General features: G+C 38.0%; 1 protein-coding gene across 3 annotated transcripts in view; it reads right to left on the reverse strand.

Moving 5' to 3' along the window:
* Positions 1 to 18,307, reverse strand: part of BMPR1A (bone morphogenetic protein receptor type 1A) — a 131,822-nt gene that overhangs the window by 27,741 nt on the left and 85,774 nt on the right. For all 3 annotated transcript variants that reach the window (XM_028098927.2, XM_028098928.2, XM_028098926.2), the window contains one exon: positions 4,656 to 4,874. In XM_028098927.2, the coding sequence (XP_027954728.1) occupies positions 4,656 to 4,722 (67 nt within the window). In that variant the 5' untranslated portion in view covers positions 4,723 to 4,874. The remainder of the gene's footprint in view (positions 1 to 4,655; positions 4,875 to 18,307) is intronic.

The raw sequence follows: 18,307 nt of genomic DNA on the forward strand, positions 1-18,307 counted from the left end.
TTGAGAAATGGGGAAGGACAATAAGCACATAAATAAACACACTGTGAAAAGTGATATAATACAAAGGTAAACAAAGGAAGGAGCCTGTAACACAAAGTCGGCCTAGGTGTCAAAAGCAATGAAAACTAAGCTGTATCTTAAAGTTATAAGATCTCCCTAAATAGAGGCATGGACGCAGAGAAAAATAACTAAGCAACAGCCTCTCTGCAGTATCTCCCTAGGTGACAGCACCCATCCTACGGTCTAAACAAATCTCCTTGTTGATGGTTCCTAGATTTACCCCTCCAGCCTTGAGCTGCTTAAGTAATCTCAAAATTAACTTGTCCAAAATGGAACTCATTAACGTATCTCCTCAAACCCATCTCCCCAAGTCTTTTGGCTCAATCTCCAAAATAGATCTCAAGTTTTTCCACTTTTTTCCAACTCCACTGCTACTACCTGGTCCCATCATGCTGTGCCACTTCTGAGATAGGAATCTCCACACTCACCTCCCTACTTCTGTTCTTGGGCCCTCCCATCCATTTCCCACATAGGAGCCAGAGTTATCTTATAAACATAAATCTGATCCTGTCACTCCCTGCTTAAAACCAATTAATGGCTCCATATGCACTCAGAATAAACTCCAACCTCCTTCACCATGCCCACCGCCAGCAGGATTTGGACCCTGTGTACCTCTCCAATATCAACTCACAGCACCTACCCTCCATCATGCTCAGGCATGCTAGCCTTCTGTCAGTTCCTACAATATGCCAATCTCTTTCCACTCACTAGTCCTGTGTTTACAAAGCATAAAATCATGAGGTCTGGGGTGGGCCAAAGCTATAGGTTGTATTTCAAACAAATACATGCAAAAAAATACTTAAAGTTTACATGCTCAAGTGTAACAACTGAGAAAAAACCACAAATATATATAAATACAGAGATGAATAGCTAAAAGATACAAGTGACTATATACAGACACATTTATACCACCTTCCTTTGTCATTAATGGCAATTTTTGGCATCAATGATCTTACAATTTTTTTCCAGATTAAATAATTTTTCTTACTTTCCCAGTCATCTATGGTCTTCCTTTGTACAAAGCAGAGAAAGTCCTCCCCCTTCCTTAAGACAGAATGTCTAGAATAGGAATCAGAAGGCAAAAGGTAGGAGAGCTGGAGAGACCAATGGGACATCAATGCTTTGCAGGTACAAAGTGATCAGTAACAATTCTTAATCTATGTGCTACGGAGTGGTGACTACTAAAGGTGGCTTCCAAGTTGCCCTTCTGAATAGGAGTTTATATAGTACTTATCCAATTTCTTCTTCATCATTGAATACTGGGTGTGTTGGGAACCAACAATTTCTCTCTTAGGTACCCACTGCTAGACCATGAACAGGCCCATATGAACCTGGTGGACAAGGTTACATACTACCTAAAAGTCCTGGATGAGTGGCCAAGTGCATTAAGTGGATAAACCTCTGGGTTATATATACATATGTATCTTTGAGGAGGAATTGAGTATTTCCACTGACACGAGCACTTTTAGCATATGAGAATGGTATGTATGAGGTTAGGTAGACAGGTGTGGTACCCTGCAACAGATGCTGTTAGGTGTTCTTCTTCCCTTTACCTTGCTAGACACACACACACACACACACACACACACACACACACACACACACACCCTTTTTTAAGTATTTGCCCCCTCCTCCATGTGACTGGAGGAAGCACACACACACACACACACACACACACACCCTTTTTTAAGTATTTGCCCCCTCCTCCATGTGACTGGAGGAAGCACAGCCCTACCCTCAGTAGAGACAACTGTTTTGTCTAATCCAACAATTTTAGTCCCAGTCCCCTTGCCACCGCTTACACAAGAGCATAAATTAATTCTGGCCAATAAAGTTAGAAGGAAGTCCGCTGCAAAAGGAAGGGGAAGGAAGAGGAGAGGTGCCTGGGGAAAGATTTCTTTACCAATTAAAAAGAGACACAAGAGACATCGATTCCCTCTTCTACCGAATGCTGTCAACTCAAATTTGCCATGTCTACATGGGATCTCTGGCCCCACAGCAGCCACATTGTGGCCATGGAGTGAGTTAACCTAGGGCTAAATTAATAGGTGGAGAACACAGTTGAAAAAGAGAAAGAACTTGATGAGAGCCAAGGAATTAACTTACTGAAGTCCCCCTACCATCAGACTTCTTGTTTTATAATACAACATTTTCCTTATTGTTTAAGCTATTTTGAATTGGGGTTTTTTTTTGTTATTGTTACTTAAGAGATGAAAACACCTTAACTGACAGAAGAGGAAGAATCTGTTCCAGACTCTTTAAGTTGTCCCAAGGGTATCTATTTTCCCTATCTTCCTAACTGACCAAACTGATTTTGTCCGGCGGGACATGTGTCCAGCCATAAGCAATGGACTTAGATTAATCTAAGCTCACTGTGATGACCCCATCTCCCAGTTTTCCAGTAGCCCTAGCAACTGTCTCAGTTTATCCAACAAAACACAATAAAATCTGCCAGCAGAAGGCTGGTTTCTGGGGACATTTTGCTTTCCTGAAATAACATCCAGTTGAAGTCAATGCTAACCCTTTCCCCATTTTTCCTTCCTCCAATGCAGATAACAGCAGCCGTTTTGTAACCATTAGGGAAAAGCCAAGAAAACTACAGATGTCAACCTTGACACCTCAACTACTGAATCAGCACCAGCAATATCTACCATCTACATTAAAAAATAAATCTACTTGTTTAAGTCACTGTTTGTTGGGTAATCAGTTTCTTAAAGCTAAAATCCATTTCTAAAACTTGTGACCAAGCCAAAAACAAGGACTAAATAGCAATTAGATGTTAATATCAGCTGACTCGTTCTTTGTTCCAACTTGAATAACTTTATCTCAATGTAAAGGACTTAAATCTTTATCAAAACATCTAATGCTCCAAAAATTCCTGTTTACATCTAGGATACATATTATTGTTTCTACTTTACAACTAGGAAACCAATAATATGGAGAAATTTACTTTCCCAAGACACAACTGAAGCTAAAGTTGAAGCTAAAGTCAAGTTATTTCCACTAACACCACTTCCAATCCTTAGTAATCTCTAAGAAATAACATTTTCTTCTACATTGGTTTTGGTTTTTTTCTTTAAGACTAAATAGTTTTATTTAAAGCAACTCTCAAACTAATCTTTTTGAAAGGAAATGTAACAACATTTGGCTATTCATCACAGAAATGTAATTCTTACCAAGATTTTTCACTTACACCTGATAACTAATTACCAGGTTATTTCATCTAATAAAAGTTTATTACAGAATAATTTGAATCAGAGTGGGGAAAGAATTTTGAATTACATTGCCTCTGTGTGATCTATATAGATTTTTTTAAAAATTTAACATCAAATACTAATTATCTGGGAGTGAGGTAACAAATATGCTACTATTAATTTAACTCATCTTCAAAACAGCTTTGGCTGAGGCTGATCAACAAGACATATAACAAGAGCTGTTAAAATAAAAGTGTTTTATTAAATAATTTGGTATTTCACCAAAAAAAAAGTGGCTTTTCGAAGAGGGCTCTCTGTATTCTGAGCAAGAAAATACTAAAGGTATCAATTACACCTAAGACAAAATATGAAGCTACAGATTTTATTTTTATCTTTCAAATGAAAACATCAGGGGCTCCTGGGATGGCTCAATAGGTTAGGTGTCTGACTCTTGGTTTCGGCTCAGGTCATGATCTCGGGGTCATGGGGCTGAGCCCCACATTGGGCTCCACGTTCAGCAGGGAGTCTGCTTGGGATTCTCTCTCTCTCTCAAATAAATACATTTAAAAAAAAATGAAATTGTCAAAAAATTTGTGCTGTTAATTGTATTTCTTGCTAGTAGATATTAATCTTTATCGCTCTGAACAAAACTTTATGAAAGAACAATCTGTGATGACATAAACTTAAGAGAATGAAGATACCCAATAACTTTAAAATCCTTTTGCAAGAGTACTCTCTCTTCAGTTTGAAATAATGTCCTAATTAAACCATCTGGGAAAAATCCCATGTGCAAATATAGCCCATCTGATCCTCAGAGTCATCACAATAATTTCCTGTTTGGGAATTCCAAGCTACGAACACAAAATTACAATGCTGTTCATAAATAAAACTTTTGAGTATTCTATGAAGAAATTTTAGTATTTAGCACATACAAATGCAACTACCTTTCTGAAGTTTTTTAATGATGACAAAATGATTTTTTAAATTATTTACATTTATTCTGTATTGTATTTTAAAGGAGAAAGGAATTTTAAAACTATGTCTTGAGTACCTATTACCCTGTGTCTTAGTCTTACTAGGACAGATACTTTACTTTATACTTTATCTCATTTAATCCTCACAAGACTTAATGTTGCATATCATAATGCCTATGTTATGGATAAGAGAACAGATTCAGAGAGGCTGAAATTTTACAAATATTTGAAAATGTTTCTATCACAATCACGTTCAAAATTACCTGGCATGTATTTGTTCTTTGCCTTTTTACTTAAAAGTTATGCTGGCATATTGAGCCTACATGTTCAAAAAGGCACATGAGTAGAAGAAGCAGTTTCAAGAATGGGTATTTTAAATATAGAAATGAAATACTGAAAAAGATTACTTAAATGAACACTGATTTACCTTGAACATAAGAAATGATAAACAGATAGGCTCCCAATAATTTGATGTAAATATACAGCTGAGTCATTGTTCAATTTTAATGTTTCCTGTACAGTGTCACCTCTAATAACTGGTCTTGTTATGTCACTAATTTAAATGACTTTAATTCAAAGAGATTTTCTTGCAAAAGGTCTCAATCACTTGACAATGACTCCAACTTCCACTGCTTTCTCTTGATTCCTGAAAGATAAAAATATAAAAAAGGTAATGAATATAATTGAATTCTGGGAAGTTTTCAAAACTAAGAGAGAAAAACAAATGCTCAAACATTCCTTTAAATAATGAAATACATTTTGGGGTGGGGAGAGGGAGAGAGAATGGGGGGAGGGGGAGAGGGAGAGAGGGAGAGAGAATTTTAAGCAGGCTCCCTGCCCAGCATGGAGCCCAATGTGGGGCTCAATCTCACAACCCTGGGATCATGACCTGAGCTGAAATCAAGAGTTGGAAGCTTAACCAACTGAGCCACCCAGAAATGAAATACATTTTTAAACATTAAAGCTATCTTTATTTACAATAACAAATAGGCACTGTAATTCAAAAGCTTAAATAATTCAGTAAATAGATTGTCACCTCTCCTGATCTCAGATTAAGCATATGTAAAACAAGTACACTAAATAATCCCAATAGTCTTTTCTGGCTGCTCTAATTATTTTATTAGTAAAAATTTCTAAATATACGAAGAATAAAGCAGGAAAAACTGAATTTAAAATATGAAGTTATTCATCAATCATCTTTCAAATCCTAATAGATGTGATAAAAACACCTCAAATCTTTGCAATAATTTATTCTATAGAAGAGAAAGCCTAGCTAATCACACATATTTAAATAAGCAGTGTGCTTCATCATTAAAGAAACAGAAATATATCTTAAAATTATTTTCCTAAAATATTGCAAATCTGGCTCACTATAAAATTGAGCTTTTAATATGGATGATGTGAAATCTAACCTCCCCAGTTAAGATCTGGCAATTATAAAATAGTTGAAATGGGTAACAAAAAAAAACCCCACTATTTCGTATATAGATGAATATAATTCTTTCTCCCATCCTATTGGTTTAGACGATTCGATTTTATTGATTTCAGCCTAAACTATTCCTGAATGAAAAAGATTTTATTTAGTCATGACTTAATTACCCCTAGCATGATTTCTACCATAAACAACCTGAGCTTTCTATTTCATCAACCTAAGAATTTTTCACTTTACTTAGCTCTTCAAAGGCACTTACAGTATTGAAGAAATAAGGTTTATAGAGTGTCATTTATATTGTGCATTTTAATATCTGACTTCTAAAACGTCTACAATTTCTCACTTCTCTACTATAAAATTAAATTGCTTCCCATCTACAGAATGCTGAGACAGTAAGACATAAAATCTAAAATAATTACAGAACAACATCCATAATGTGATTTAATAGCATTTCTTGGGAAAACTCCCTTCTTGAAATTACACAATTGTGATTCTACGGATACTTGTTCCAGGTTTCAAATTCAAAAGCAGTTTGCAGTATAATTCCAACCCTGTTTTCCCATCATTATTTCTATTTGCCTACTAAGTATCTCTACTAGGATTACACAACACTCGTCTAAATTAAATGCATTAACTTTCCTTCTTAACCCTCTAGGCCTGCCTCCTTCTCCTGCACTTGCTATCACTGAGGAAGGTAGTGCCATGTCTTCAGTCACCCATGACAAAAAGCCTGGCATCATTTCGGCCTCTCCTACTAGCTCCGCCCGCTCCATACCGCCACCCACTCACCAAGAGCACTTTCTGAGTGCCTATAACACATCAGTGCAGGGTGCTAGGATACAGATATGAGTATGGCAGTCCCCACTGCAAGGAGCTCCTGGTCTTAGGTGAAACTGACTGCTATGACTGGTTCCATCTTCCAGAGTCATTGTTTCCTCATCAATTTATTTAAAGCTAGTATGTGGTCTAGTCTCATTAGAGGGACAGCCAAAGCATCCTGCAGAGCAAGTGAGGAGACTTTAAGCACCTGCCACAGTCACAGTCCCTTTCATTGGAAGGGGATTATGTGTGATTTCTTCCCATAAACATCTGTGACTGCTATGCTGGGCACAAGTTCAAATCTTGATCTGCCTGAAATAAGTAACCTAACCTCTCTGGATGAGTTTCCTCATCTGTAAAACTGAAATTATATTATTAACTCGTAATTATTTTAAGAACTAAATGAGGTAATAGCTAATACATATTCACCTCTAATTATGTACTAGCACCATTATAAATGCTTTGAATATATTAATATTATCAAATCATCACAACTACCTTGTGAGATAGGTGCAATTATTATTTTAATTTTACAGATGAGGAAACTGAGGCAGGCACAGTTTAAGGAATTTACTGGTAAATGGCAGGGCTCTAATTCTAATCAAGGAGATCTGATTCCAGAGTCCATGTGTTAACTGCTACCCTAGACTGCCCTGCTGGATATTTTATGTATGTTACACATAATTATATATTATAAAGTAGGAGAGCCTGGTATAGAATAGGTGCTCAATAAAGTCTCCTCCTCTCATACATGTTTATAACATGGCACAGGAAGTAACAGGTGTGATCTACAATAACGTGTATAGAGAACAGCTAGCTATCAGCCAACAGAAGACTAAAGGTAAAATGGCTTCAACTGCCTCAGTTGTAACCCAACAATGGAAAGCCTTAATCTTTAAAAGAAAAATATTAGGTTTTAGCTGACTACCAGCTCAATATGCATCAGTGCTTATGACAACTGCTGAGACATGAAGGCAATCTTACCAAGCAGGGATGGAGGCCCACTGCTGTAATCAAAGAGGGTCACCACCTTACTTTATTCCACCTGGTCAGGCCTCTTGAACACTTTAGAGAGGAATGACAGGAATGCAAAGGATAGGGAAATGACTACACTTGAGCTTACAACTCAAAGATCGGGGCCTTTGCTCACAGCATATCAAAGGAACCAAGTGTGAATGCACCTCTGTCAAGGACATGACAGACTGGACGGAAAGGAGACTAGACCAATTAAGTGATTCATCGGATTCCTTCTAATGCTCAAGTCCTGCAGGAACAGTGTTCTTGCCACTGACTATTAATTTATTTCCTAAATATTTATTAAGTACCTATTATATACATGATTCTGTACTAGACACTGAGAATAGACTGATGAGGGCAAAACGGACCCAGCCTCCATGGAGTTCATAGTCATTAAACAAGACAATTAAGATAATCAGGCACTAAACAAGACAGTACAAATCATATGTAATCATAACTTGTGCTAAGTGTGAGGAAAGAAAAGTGCCAGGTCCGAGAGAGGCATGGGGTAGTGACCTAATCTCATCTGGAGAGACTAAGGGAAGCCATGCTAAAAAGTGACATTTAAGATGAGATCTGAAGAATTACAGTTAGCCAGGTAAAGAAAAGGGGGTGAGTTCTAGGCATAAGGAACAGCCTGTACAAGAATCTTGAGGCAGAAAAGAGCAATGGAAGAATGGTATTTCTGAAATGGTGAGAATAAGGGGTAGTTGATGGGATGTGAGTTTGAAGAAATAGGAAAAACAAGGACCAGATCAGAGAAGAGTGTATGAAAGATCTGGGATTTAAATCTAAGTGGGATGGGAAGGCAATTATCTGGTTTCTATATAATGGACTGGAGGGGACAAAAGCAGAAGTAAAGAGACCAGTTGAGGACAGTATAGTAGTTTAGGAGAGGGACAATGGTGCTTAAGATTTGGGTGGTGGTGGTACAGTGGATGGGTTCAAGGTATATTTCATAAACAGACTCAACAGGGCTTACTATTGGATTAGATTGTGCGGTAAGGGAGAGTGAGAGTCAAAGAAGATCTCTACATTCCTGGCATGAGCAATTACTGGAATGAGGACAAGCAGATTTTGAAAGGAGGGAAGAGATCAAGAGTTCAATTTTAGACATCTGAGATTACCCAAAGGGAATGTCTAATGGGCATGAAGTTTAAAGGACACATTGGGTACTGAAGATACAAATCTATTACGTCAACAGCATAGAGTATTTGAAGCTATGGCTTTGTATGAGATGGTGTTCTAAGAATGAAAAGAGAAGAGGGCCCCAGAACACCAACATCCATTTAAAAACTGGATTAATAAAAGCATTAACACCATATATATTTATTTGGCACTCACTGATAAAATAAGTTTATGGTCTAGAACCTATCATGTGCAATATTAATGTAGTGTATATTACCACAACTGGAATATAAACTAGTATTCAACAAGTGATACTTTTTCACAGGTTAAAAAAAACAACAACAATCTACCAAAAGATCATTGTGCTGATCTAAAATATGTCCACAAGTGCTCTGACGGTACCTTCAATAGGTAGAGCCTACTTCTCTGCCTAGAATTCCCACTGGTTTTAATGAGTCACTTCTAACAAATAAAATGAGATGGAGACAACAGAGTGTGACTTCAGAGACTAGATCATAAAAGGCATTTCCAATTCCACCTTGCTCTTTCTTGAAACACCCACTTTGCGGGAAGCTAGCTTCCATGTCATTAGGACACTCAAGCAGCCTTCCAGAGAGGGCCACGTGGCGAGGAGCCGAGGCTTCCCGCCAGCAGCATGTGCGTGAGCCATCTTGCACATGGATGCCGCAGCCCCAGGGAAGCTTTCAGGTGACCACAGCTTAACCGGCACAATTCATGAGACCCTAAACTAGACCCGTCCAGCTAAGTTCCTGGTGGATTCCAGACCCTCAGAAAATGTAGGAGATCATAAATGCTTGTTTTAAGCTGCTAGGTTTTGGGGTAATTTGTGGGGCAGCAACAGAAAATATACACTGCTATATAATAAAGTCATTATGAGAAATTTGCTAAAATAATAAAAAGCCTAATCACTGTAAATTATTGCACAGCCAACCAAAAAACAAGAGTCTGGAAAGCATAGTCAAATCAGAGCATAACAACAGAAGTATAAGATAGTCACAATGCCCAAAGAACTGGTATATATAAGTAACATCTTTCTTTCAAAGGAGTAACCAAAAGTATGCGCTTTCTTTTAAAATTATCTCAACAAGTAAGGTTCATTTTTGTGGGGAGAAAACCATCCCTAGTTCTACTCTCTATACTGTTAAACATGTGCCCTTTTTAACTATGAGTTCCAGAATGATGACATCAATTTTATGTTCTAGGTAGAGGCACTTTTCATGTAATATCCTGGCAAATTTAAGAGAGTGAATTCTGATGTAAGTCTACGGGTTTCAAATATCAGCTCCAGTATTTATTTGAGATGTAATTTGGGAAAAGTTATTCAAGCTGTCTAGATCTCAGTCTCCTTAGCCACAAAATGGGAATGATAACTACTAACCCAAATGAGTTAGCATCGTGCATCTCGGTATTAACCATTCAGTAAGTAACAGCCGTCTGTTGTTACAGTTGTGATTACTGTTATTAGTAATATAAATACTGATGACTTTCCCTTTATTTGTCCCATCATAATAACTGTTTCTGTGATCATGACATAGCAAAACAGTAACCATATTTTACAACCATTCCTGAAACAGAGTATTTTATAATTCTAACATCTGAAAATAACATTTTTTAAATTCCTGGAATAACTCATTGGAATTTTTATATTAAATTTAAAATACCTAACCTTGCAAAGCTAAGGATATAAGGAAACACAGACCTTTGAAATGCTACATGATCGAAATTTCAAAATGATGCTGGTGTTTAAAAGTTATTTTTAAATATTTAGTTCAAATAGGCATCTAAATAAATTTATTTTCCATTGCTATACACATAGATTGGTGCTGTTTGTTCTTCAGGAAAATAAAACTAAGGCAAATTATTCAATAAAATATAAATGGTTTCTTTTTAAATAAAAAATTACAAAGCTTGGTAAACAAATACGGCTGAACCAATAGTTCAATCAGAATAAAAAAAACAGGAAAAGACTGAAGTCAGCTGAAAAAACAGACTAAAGTCATTCTTTCCTCTTCCCGTTAAGCCCCCCACCATTAATTTTTACTTTCTAGTAGTGAGGTTTGGGAATTTTCAACAAGCTGGCCAGCTGCCAATTCCATAAAGTGGTGAGGAGCAAACTCCCCCTTCCAGGGATCCCTCCCCCTAGGCAGCTCCAGGCGCCTGGCCTGACAAGCTTTCTGAGAAGGACTAGACTCACTGCAGACTTTCTGGCTCCACAGCCATTGTCTGCATGGCTGCTTTGCTCCTTATCCAGAGCTTGGATTAGCATAAGAATATTGTCTTTTCTCTTAACCAGCAACCCATCCATTTCTTCCCCATTTCCAACCTCTACTCCCATCAATCCCTGAGCTAATACATACACAGACAACTGTGGTAACACCGCTCATGGCTATTTTTATATCAGTGTGAAAAACAATCTCACCCAAATCTAAACATAAACCCTTAAGAAAATAACATGCTTAAATAAATAGTTATGTAAGTTTATCTGTGGTAATACACAGGAATCTCACCAAAAAGTCTGCCTTGGAGGCTGTGCTGTGAGAATTTGTGATGGGTGAGACATTCATAATGAGGTCTTTTGGAAAGTCTGAAAAAGGAGCAAAGAGAACCAACCAAGTTCCACTTTACAGAGACATTTCTAACTGCCATGTCTTCAACACCTTGAGGTCACTAATTTCATCGTCACCACTGAAGTTACTTCCTAACTAGACTTAACCTTTTCCCAACACTCCATTATTTATTCAAAGCAAATTTAACGCATTTAACCTTTGTATTTCTGCTAAATCATGCCCTCTTTATTCAAAACCTTTTCACTTTCCTTCTGAGCCAAACACAAGTATGAATTCTCCAGGAACAGAAAGGCAAGACAAACTAGTACAGCCTTATACATTGCAGATGCATTTATACGTCCTATATCCCACACCAGGGGCCTCAATATTAGATGCACAATAAATGTTTCCTGGTTTATCAAGTATTTTTAAAAACAGGAGATAATCTATTTTTAACCAACTTTGTACTACAAATCCCCAACCTAGTTACTCCAAAGTTTTTTTTGTTCGTTTATTTCTATTAAATGAAAAAGCTCACAAATAATTAGAACTAGATTATGCTACACATCAATCTTTGGCACATCTGCACTCAGAAGAGATTCTAACTGGCAGCTGTGCATTGAGGGGGTCTGGGTGTTGTTCTGTCTCGCCCCTGGAATAAGCACAAATGACCAAAAAACAAGCAAAGTGGTTGCAGAGATGCCTGGGAGGCACAGTGTTTGGTCATCCCTGTTTAGGTGTATTAGGGGTAACGGTGAACAATACCATCTCTGTTTTCTGCACAGTATTTTTACACAGATAAAATCAGTATAAAATGGTGGTGAAGAGTTCAGAGTCTAGCATACGACAGATCTAGGTCTTCTGTGCTGATTAAATGAGAGAAACTCATAAATATTATTTAGTGTTCACTTCATGTTAGCGTATCACCATCTTTATAATTTGCAAATTAGTTTTATGTGCATTATACCATCTGTATGACCCTTACGGGAAGTAAGATTATCCCTACTCTGACAGAGAAAAGACAGGCTCAGAGAGCTAAAGCGACTTGCTGAATTTCATATAGCTAGCGACCTGAGGAACAACTAAAACCCAGGTCTTTGACCCTAAGGGCCATGTTTTATCAGTCGGTACGTAAGTCCATCAAAAAGTAAACAGGAAGTTATTTTTTATTGAGCCACGTAAGATTTTATTTCATCTTCACAACTCTGCAAGGAAAAAGTGAAGCTCAGCAGAGTTTCGAAACTTGCCCAAGATCACACAACCGGTAAGAGGCAAGTCTGTTGCGACAAAGTCCAAATTTCACTCACTAATGCAAAGTCAGAAGCCGGGAGGTAATGAGAAAAAACCCAAAAGTCGTAGGCTCCTCATTACACACCACTGCTGCTCAGAAAGGGAAAAAACTCTCAATGCTCTACTGTGTGGCACTGAGCTGGGATACTGCTAACATGTCTTCTACCAGCTAGCTCCCTCACAGGCTCTGCCAGCAGGGGACTAAGAGAAAGCTGGAGGAGGGAGAAGGGACTTGCTTCTTCCTCACCTTGCTGTTCCCTGTCAACCACCTCAGCCACACCCTCCGCACAGGTGGCAGCAGTAAGTTCCTAGTTTCTAACTTGCTGCCACATTTCCAGAACCAGCCTCATGGCCCACATTCAGACCCAGGGGTGCCGGCACCTCAAAGTCTGAGAGCCAGCTCCTCAGGACCTATGCTCTGAGCTCCTCAGGGGCCAGCAGCAGCCGGGCTCTGAGCTGCCTCCACAGGGGCACACATTTCTCCAAGCATCTAGGTTCTGAAACCTCAGTCTCTTCGGGGTGGTAGCTGCTTCTCACAATGACCATTTCTGCTTACTCCCAGTGCTCCACTGGCTTTTTCAATTCTCTAATACCTGTGTAGTCAATTCCCTATACCAAATTCTTCCTGTGAAAACAGCCACTGTGGTTCCTGACTGGGCCCTGATTGATACAAATACTTCTAGTAAACAGACCTCAGAGAGTAACAGACTATACACACACACCACGCACATATTTTTATATATATTCACTTCACCAAAGCCAACAACATAGCTAACATTTCCTAAGTGCTTATAAACTGCATTTTAATATATATATTCAGAGAGTTCTAAGATATTTTGACCTTACAAACAAATTCTTCTAGACTCAGCAAATTACACTTCTCGTCCCACAAATAATTAAAACCTATCCAAGTTAGAAGTTTGTTCAGGATAGGCTGGGCTTTCTATTCTAACCTATGTGACCCAAAGTCAAAATGCTTGAAAGAATACCAAAATTTGGTTATCAAAAGATTTCTCATTTCCTTAAGCAACACTACATGTAATCAAAGACTTTCGTTGTGGCCAAAAAACTAATTCAAATGCTAAATCAATCTTTAAGTGGAATATATTCAACTTCCAGAACTAAGGGGGAAAAAAAAAAAGAACAAAGCAAAACTTCAAAAATAACAAAAAACCCCTACCCTTATTTCACTCAGGAAACTAAATCACAATATATCTGTATTTATGCCCTCAATGTGAAAAAACAACCTTTCAAAAACAGTCATGAGCTTTTGCAAGAGTGTCCCTCCCTAAGAAGATCTGGAAATATGCGGGTGGCTTTTTGGTTGGTGACAAAGGACCAAAATAGAAAATGCAATGCAATGTTCAGGGACGATCCCTCAAAACAAAGAACTGTCCCCACCAAATGTCAACAGTGCTCTCCTTGTTGAGAAATCCGGATTCTTGACTAAATGATCTACCATTTTTCATTATCTAAAGGCTCCTCTGTGGTTCTAGATGTTCAAAAAGCACTAGTATTAGGCCTCTAGGAAGAGAAATTATCTTGATCAAACTAATGTCTGGATGCAATTTTACTTTTACTTTACTTTTTTTTCTTCTCACTTGACCACTTTAAAAAAGAATCCTATTCTTGCTGTATTAACCACAGTGCCTACACAAGGCAAAAACAACTGAAAATCATTTCTCTCCACTTTTTTCTCTATTTACAGTCTTTTAAAAAAATTCAGAGCACACAGGTTTCCCTGAAGCTCCAGGAGTAGAGGCTCTATCCCAGACTAAGCCACTCAGCATATTCCATCCTCCATGCCAGAATGAAAAGTTCATGGGAGCAGAGACACCGTCCCTCTTTCAGACTGAATAGGCCTAAGAAAACAGCTGCCCAAGAAGCTTTTGGCAGTTACGTTGGCATCAGAAGGGGAACCAGAAAGCAGAGCCAGGAGACTAAGAGAAGCCAGGTCCTTACAGCCATCAGTGAGTAGCAACCTTGCTTGAAGCCTGAAAAACAGGCACTTTTCAGTTTACAGTCAATAAATTCCCTTTATTTTTTAGGTCAGAGGGAGTCAGTTTTTCCTTTAGAACCAAAAACATTCTAGTTGATAGGAAGGTTTAAGGGAAAGGAACACTTGAGTATTCTGGGTTAGATTAGCATAAAATGAGTAATTCTGAATAAACTAAACAACAACATAGACTGGTATGAGAAAGAGTTCCGTTAAGATAGCTCAAGTAGCATACAAATTTACTTAATGAGACCAGCAGCTACATAATTTATTACTCCTGGTCTTTCCCCTCTTACCCCCCAAATCTGCTAGCTCCCTCAGTCTTCTCACCTCAGCGAATGGCCTCTCTACTTTTCAAGTATCTCAGGCCTAAAATCTTGGGAGTGATTCTTGACCATTCCCTCCTTCCTTCTCATACTCCATCCATATCCTAGCTCTCAGCAAATCCTGCTAGTTCTACCTTCGAAATATACCCAGAACCTATGCGCTTCTCACCACCTCCACTGCCCTCTCTCTGGTCCAAGACACCAACACTGTTTGCCTGGATTATTGAACAGCCTCCTAACCAGTCTCCCCACGTCCACCCTTGTCCACCTACAATATACTCTCAACACAGCAGCCAACGTAGTGCTAGGAAGCATATTAGGTCACATCAGCCCTCTGTTCACTCCCAGTAAGAGCTGAAGTCTATTATGGCCTACAGGTCTCGAGCTCCTCCACTCCAGCCGCACTGGCCTCCTGTCCCTGACACATGCCAGACCTGGCCCTGCTGCAGGACCTTTGCATTGGTGGGTCCCTCTGCCTAGAACATTCCTCCCCTAGACATCTGTATGATTTGCTACCTTACCTCTTCCAAGGGCTTACTCAAATATCCCTTTCTTATTTATAGTGTTCTTGCTCACCCTATTTAAAATTGTAATCCCATCTTCACCCCTGGCACTCCTATCCTCCTTCCCTGATACCTATTTTTTTCTCTTTAGCATTTATCATCCTATAATTTGATATACAATTTACTATTTATTTTGTTTACTGCTTGCTACCTGCTCCAGAATGTATGCTCTATAAGGGCAGGGGTGTTAGTCTACTTTTTTACCCTGTATTTCTAGCACCAAGAAGAGCGTTTGGCACATAGTTGGTACTAAATAAATATCTGCTGAGGGAATGACTTGAATATAGCAGAAGGAATGAAAACATCATGCCAATTTCTTTTACTTTTATATACAAATGAGACCTTCCCAAACAGGCTGTACTATGGATAAACTATTCCATTTCCTTATCTCAACACAACTGAAATGATACAAAAACCACACCACTTCCTCCTGCTCACTTCGAGCCCTGACTTGTGTCAAGATCCTGTGAGGAAAATTTTCCACTGTTTTCACTGCATATACTCGAGTTTGAGATATAAATTAAAAGGTCTTAAGAAAGTCTTGTATAAGTAAACATAACTTCTCAAGATCTAAAATACTGCTTAAGGCAAACAATGGCTTGGGTTATACTTTGACAGTACTACATAGTTAAAGCAAGTTAAATAATTGTGGAATAATCACAGACAAAAAGAAAATACAGCCCTTTGGTACAAACAATGTGGTCTGACAAAGGGAACTTCAAAGGACTATCTAAAATCAACTGCAATATTTCAGTAAGTAGACACAAGTAAAGGTTCAAAGGTAATATTTATATGTAAACTGTAAGTCACCAAAGGCCCTGAATAAGACCAGAGGGTGTTACAATCAGATCATTAGTAATTCTTCCCTGTATTTAACCACAAACTATAGTAAACTAAACCTTGCAAACCTGTAGGTCTATGAAAGAACACCCTCGAGATTACAAATTCCAGCTTATTAAATGGGAAGCACCTGGAAACCCAGGGAGCACTTCCAGTCTGTGGATGAAACATCTACTTTTTGTTACTCTGTGTCAGAATATTGTCGCCAATTAAAAAGCGCTGGTTTAGCGTGCTTTGCAGAAGAAGTTCTATGGCATGGGATGGACTTTTTTTCTCCTTTTAGTATCTTTCAGCTGAGATACCTAGTTTAAATACTTATCAACTTACATTTTTATTTTAAAGAAAGGTAAAAAATAAAATAAAATAGAAATTAAAAAAATAAATTTAAAAGGGGCGCATGGGTGGTTCAGTAGGTTAGGCAACTGACTCTTCAGCTCAGGTCATGATCTCAGGGTTGTGAGTTTGAGCCCTGCATCAAAAAAAAAATTTTTTTTAAATAAGAAAAGGACTGTACATAGCACAGTCTTCGGCTTAGGGGACCTAAGAGTTAGTTCTAATTCTGCCTTTACCAGCTCACTGATCCAGGCCAATTCACTTCCCTCTCTGGGCCTTAGTTTGCTCATCTGTAAAAGAAATAATGCCATGAAGTCTTCCACTCAATGCTGTGAGTCTGTCAACTGTGTTCACTGAATACAGTGCTTCAAAGATTTCACCTAAGAATTACCTAGGTGTTACTGTACACCTGAAACTAAGGTAACACTGTATGTTAACTATACTGGAATTAAAATAAAATAAAGTGGGTTTACCACCGCTGCTTTTAAAAAAAAAAAATTACTTAGGTGCTAAGTAAAGCAAGGCAAACACCATAAAATCTGAAGTAACCACTATTCTGAATGTGGTATTTAACACCCATGTCTTCATAGGCTTTTGCTGTATGTACTATGTATCCCAAACAATATATAGAGTTTGTCTATTTTTGAATTTTTTATAGCTGTACAAAAGTTGTATTGTTCTATATGTATATTTTTATATTTGCTTATTTTTCAATCAACATTGTGAGTGATTTCCATGGTAGATACATGTAGTTCTTTTTCATTCATTTTCATTGTTATATAGAGCATTCCATCCTATGAATATCTTACAGCTGTATTTATCCATTTTCCTACTGGTAGACATTGTAGGTTGTTCCATATTTTGGTATAAGCAATGCTTACAATAAGCATAAGCATAATAAGCAAAGCAATACATAAACTTGAATGGCTGCTTCTGTTGTTGCTTGAGCAAGTAAATCTGCAAGGCAGAATCCGAGAAGTAGAAATCTGGGTCTAATGGTAGTCTTGGCAGATATTTTGGTAATTTCACTGGGACTGTACCATTTTGCACTTCCAAATACACAACACTGATATAAGGACAATTTTTAAATACTCCTGAAGGACACAGTATACACTTAAACACAGGGAAAGACATATTGCATTATGTATAGAAAGCCTCAATATCATGTATGTCAATTCCTCCTATGTTGATTATAAATTTACTGATACTCTTTATCACATTAAAGTTCCCTTCTAAGTTTGCTAAGAGTTTTCATCATAAACGGGGTTCAATTTTATTGTGTTTTTTCTCCATCTATTGATATGATCAGTGTTTTCCTCCTTCAATGTGTTAATGGATAAATTAATTAGTAATAATCCATATTAAGAGCTTTCTTAAAGACTAAACCATCTGTGGTAGTTTTTTAAAGATGTCCACAAATTCTTTCATATTCCTTTTTTTTTTTTAAGATTTTTTATTTATTTATTTATTTTGACAGAGAGAGACAGCGAGAGAGGGAGAAGCAGGCTTCCCTCAGAGCAGGGATCCCAGGACCCTGGGATCATGACCCGAGCCGAAGGCAGACGCTCAACGACTGAGCCACCCAGGCGCCCCTCATATTCCTTTTTTAAGAGGTGGAGCCTAATTACTTGGAGTGTATGCTAGATTGAGTAACTCCCCTTTAACAAACAGTAGAAAGTGAAAGTGACAAAGTATGTGTTCTGAGAGTAGTTTTAAAAGGCAATGCAGCTTTCTCTTTGCTTTTTCTTGGGTCATTCACTCTGGGCTG

This window comes from Eumetopias jubatus, unplaced genomic scaffold (genome assembly GCF_037043125.1).
Source record: "Eumetopias jubatus isolate StellerSeaLion01/CBP00866 unplaced genomic scaffold, mEumJub1_p1.0 scaffold_17, whole genome shotgun sequence".
Lineage (NCBI taxonomy): Eukaryota > Metazoa > Chordata > Mammalia > Carnivora > Otariidae > Eumetopias > Eumetopias jubatus.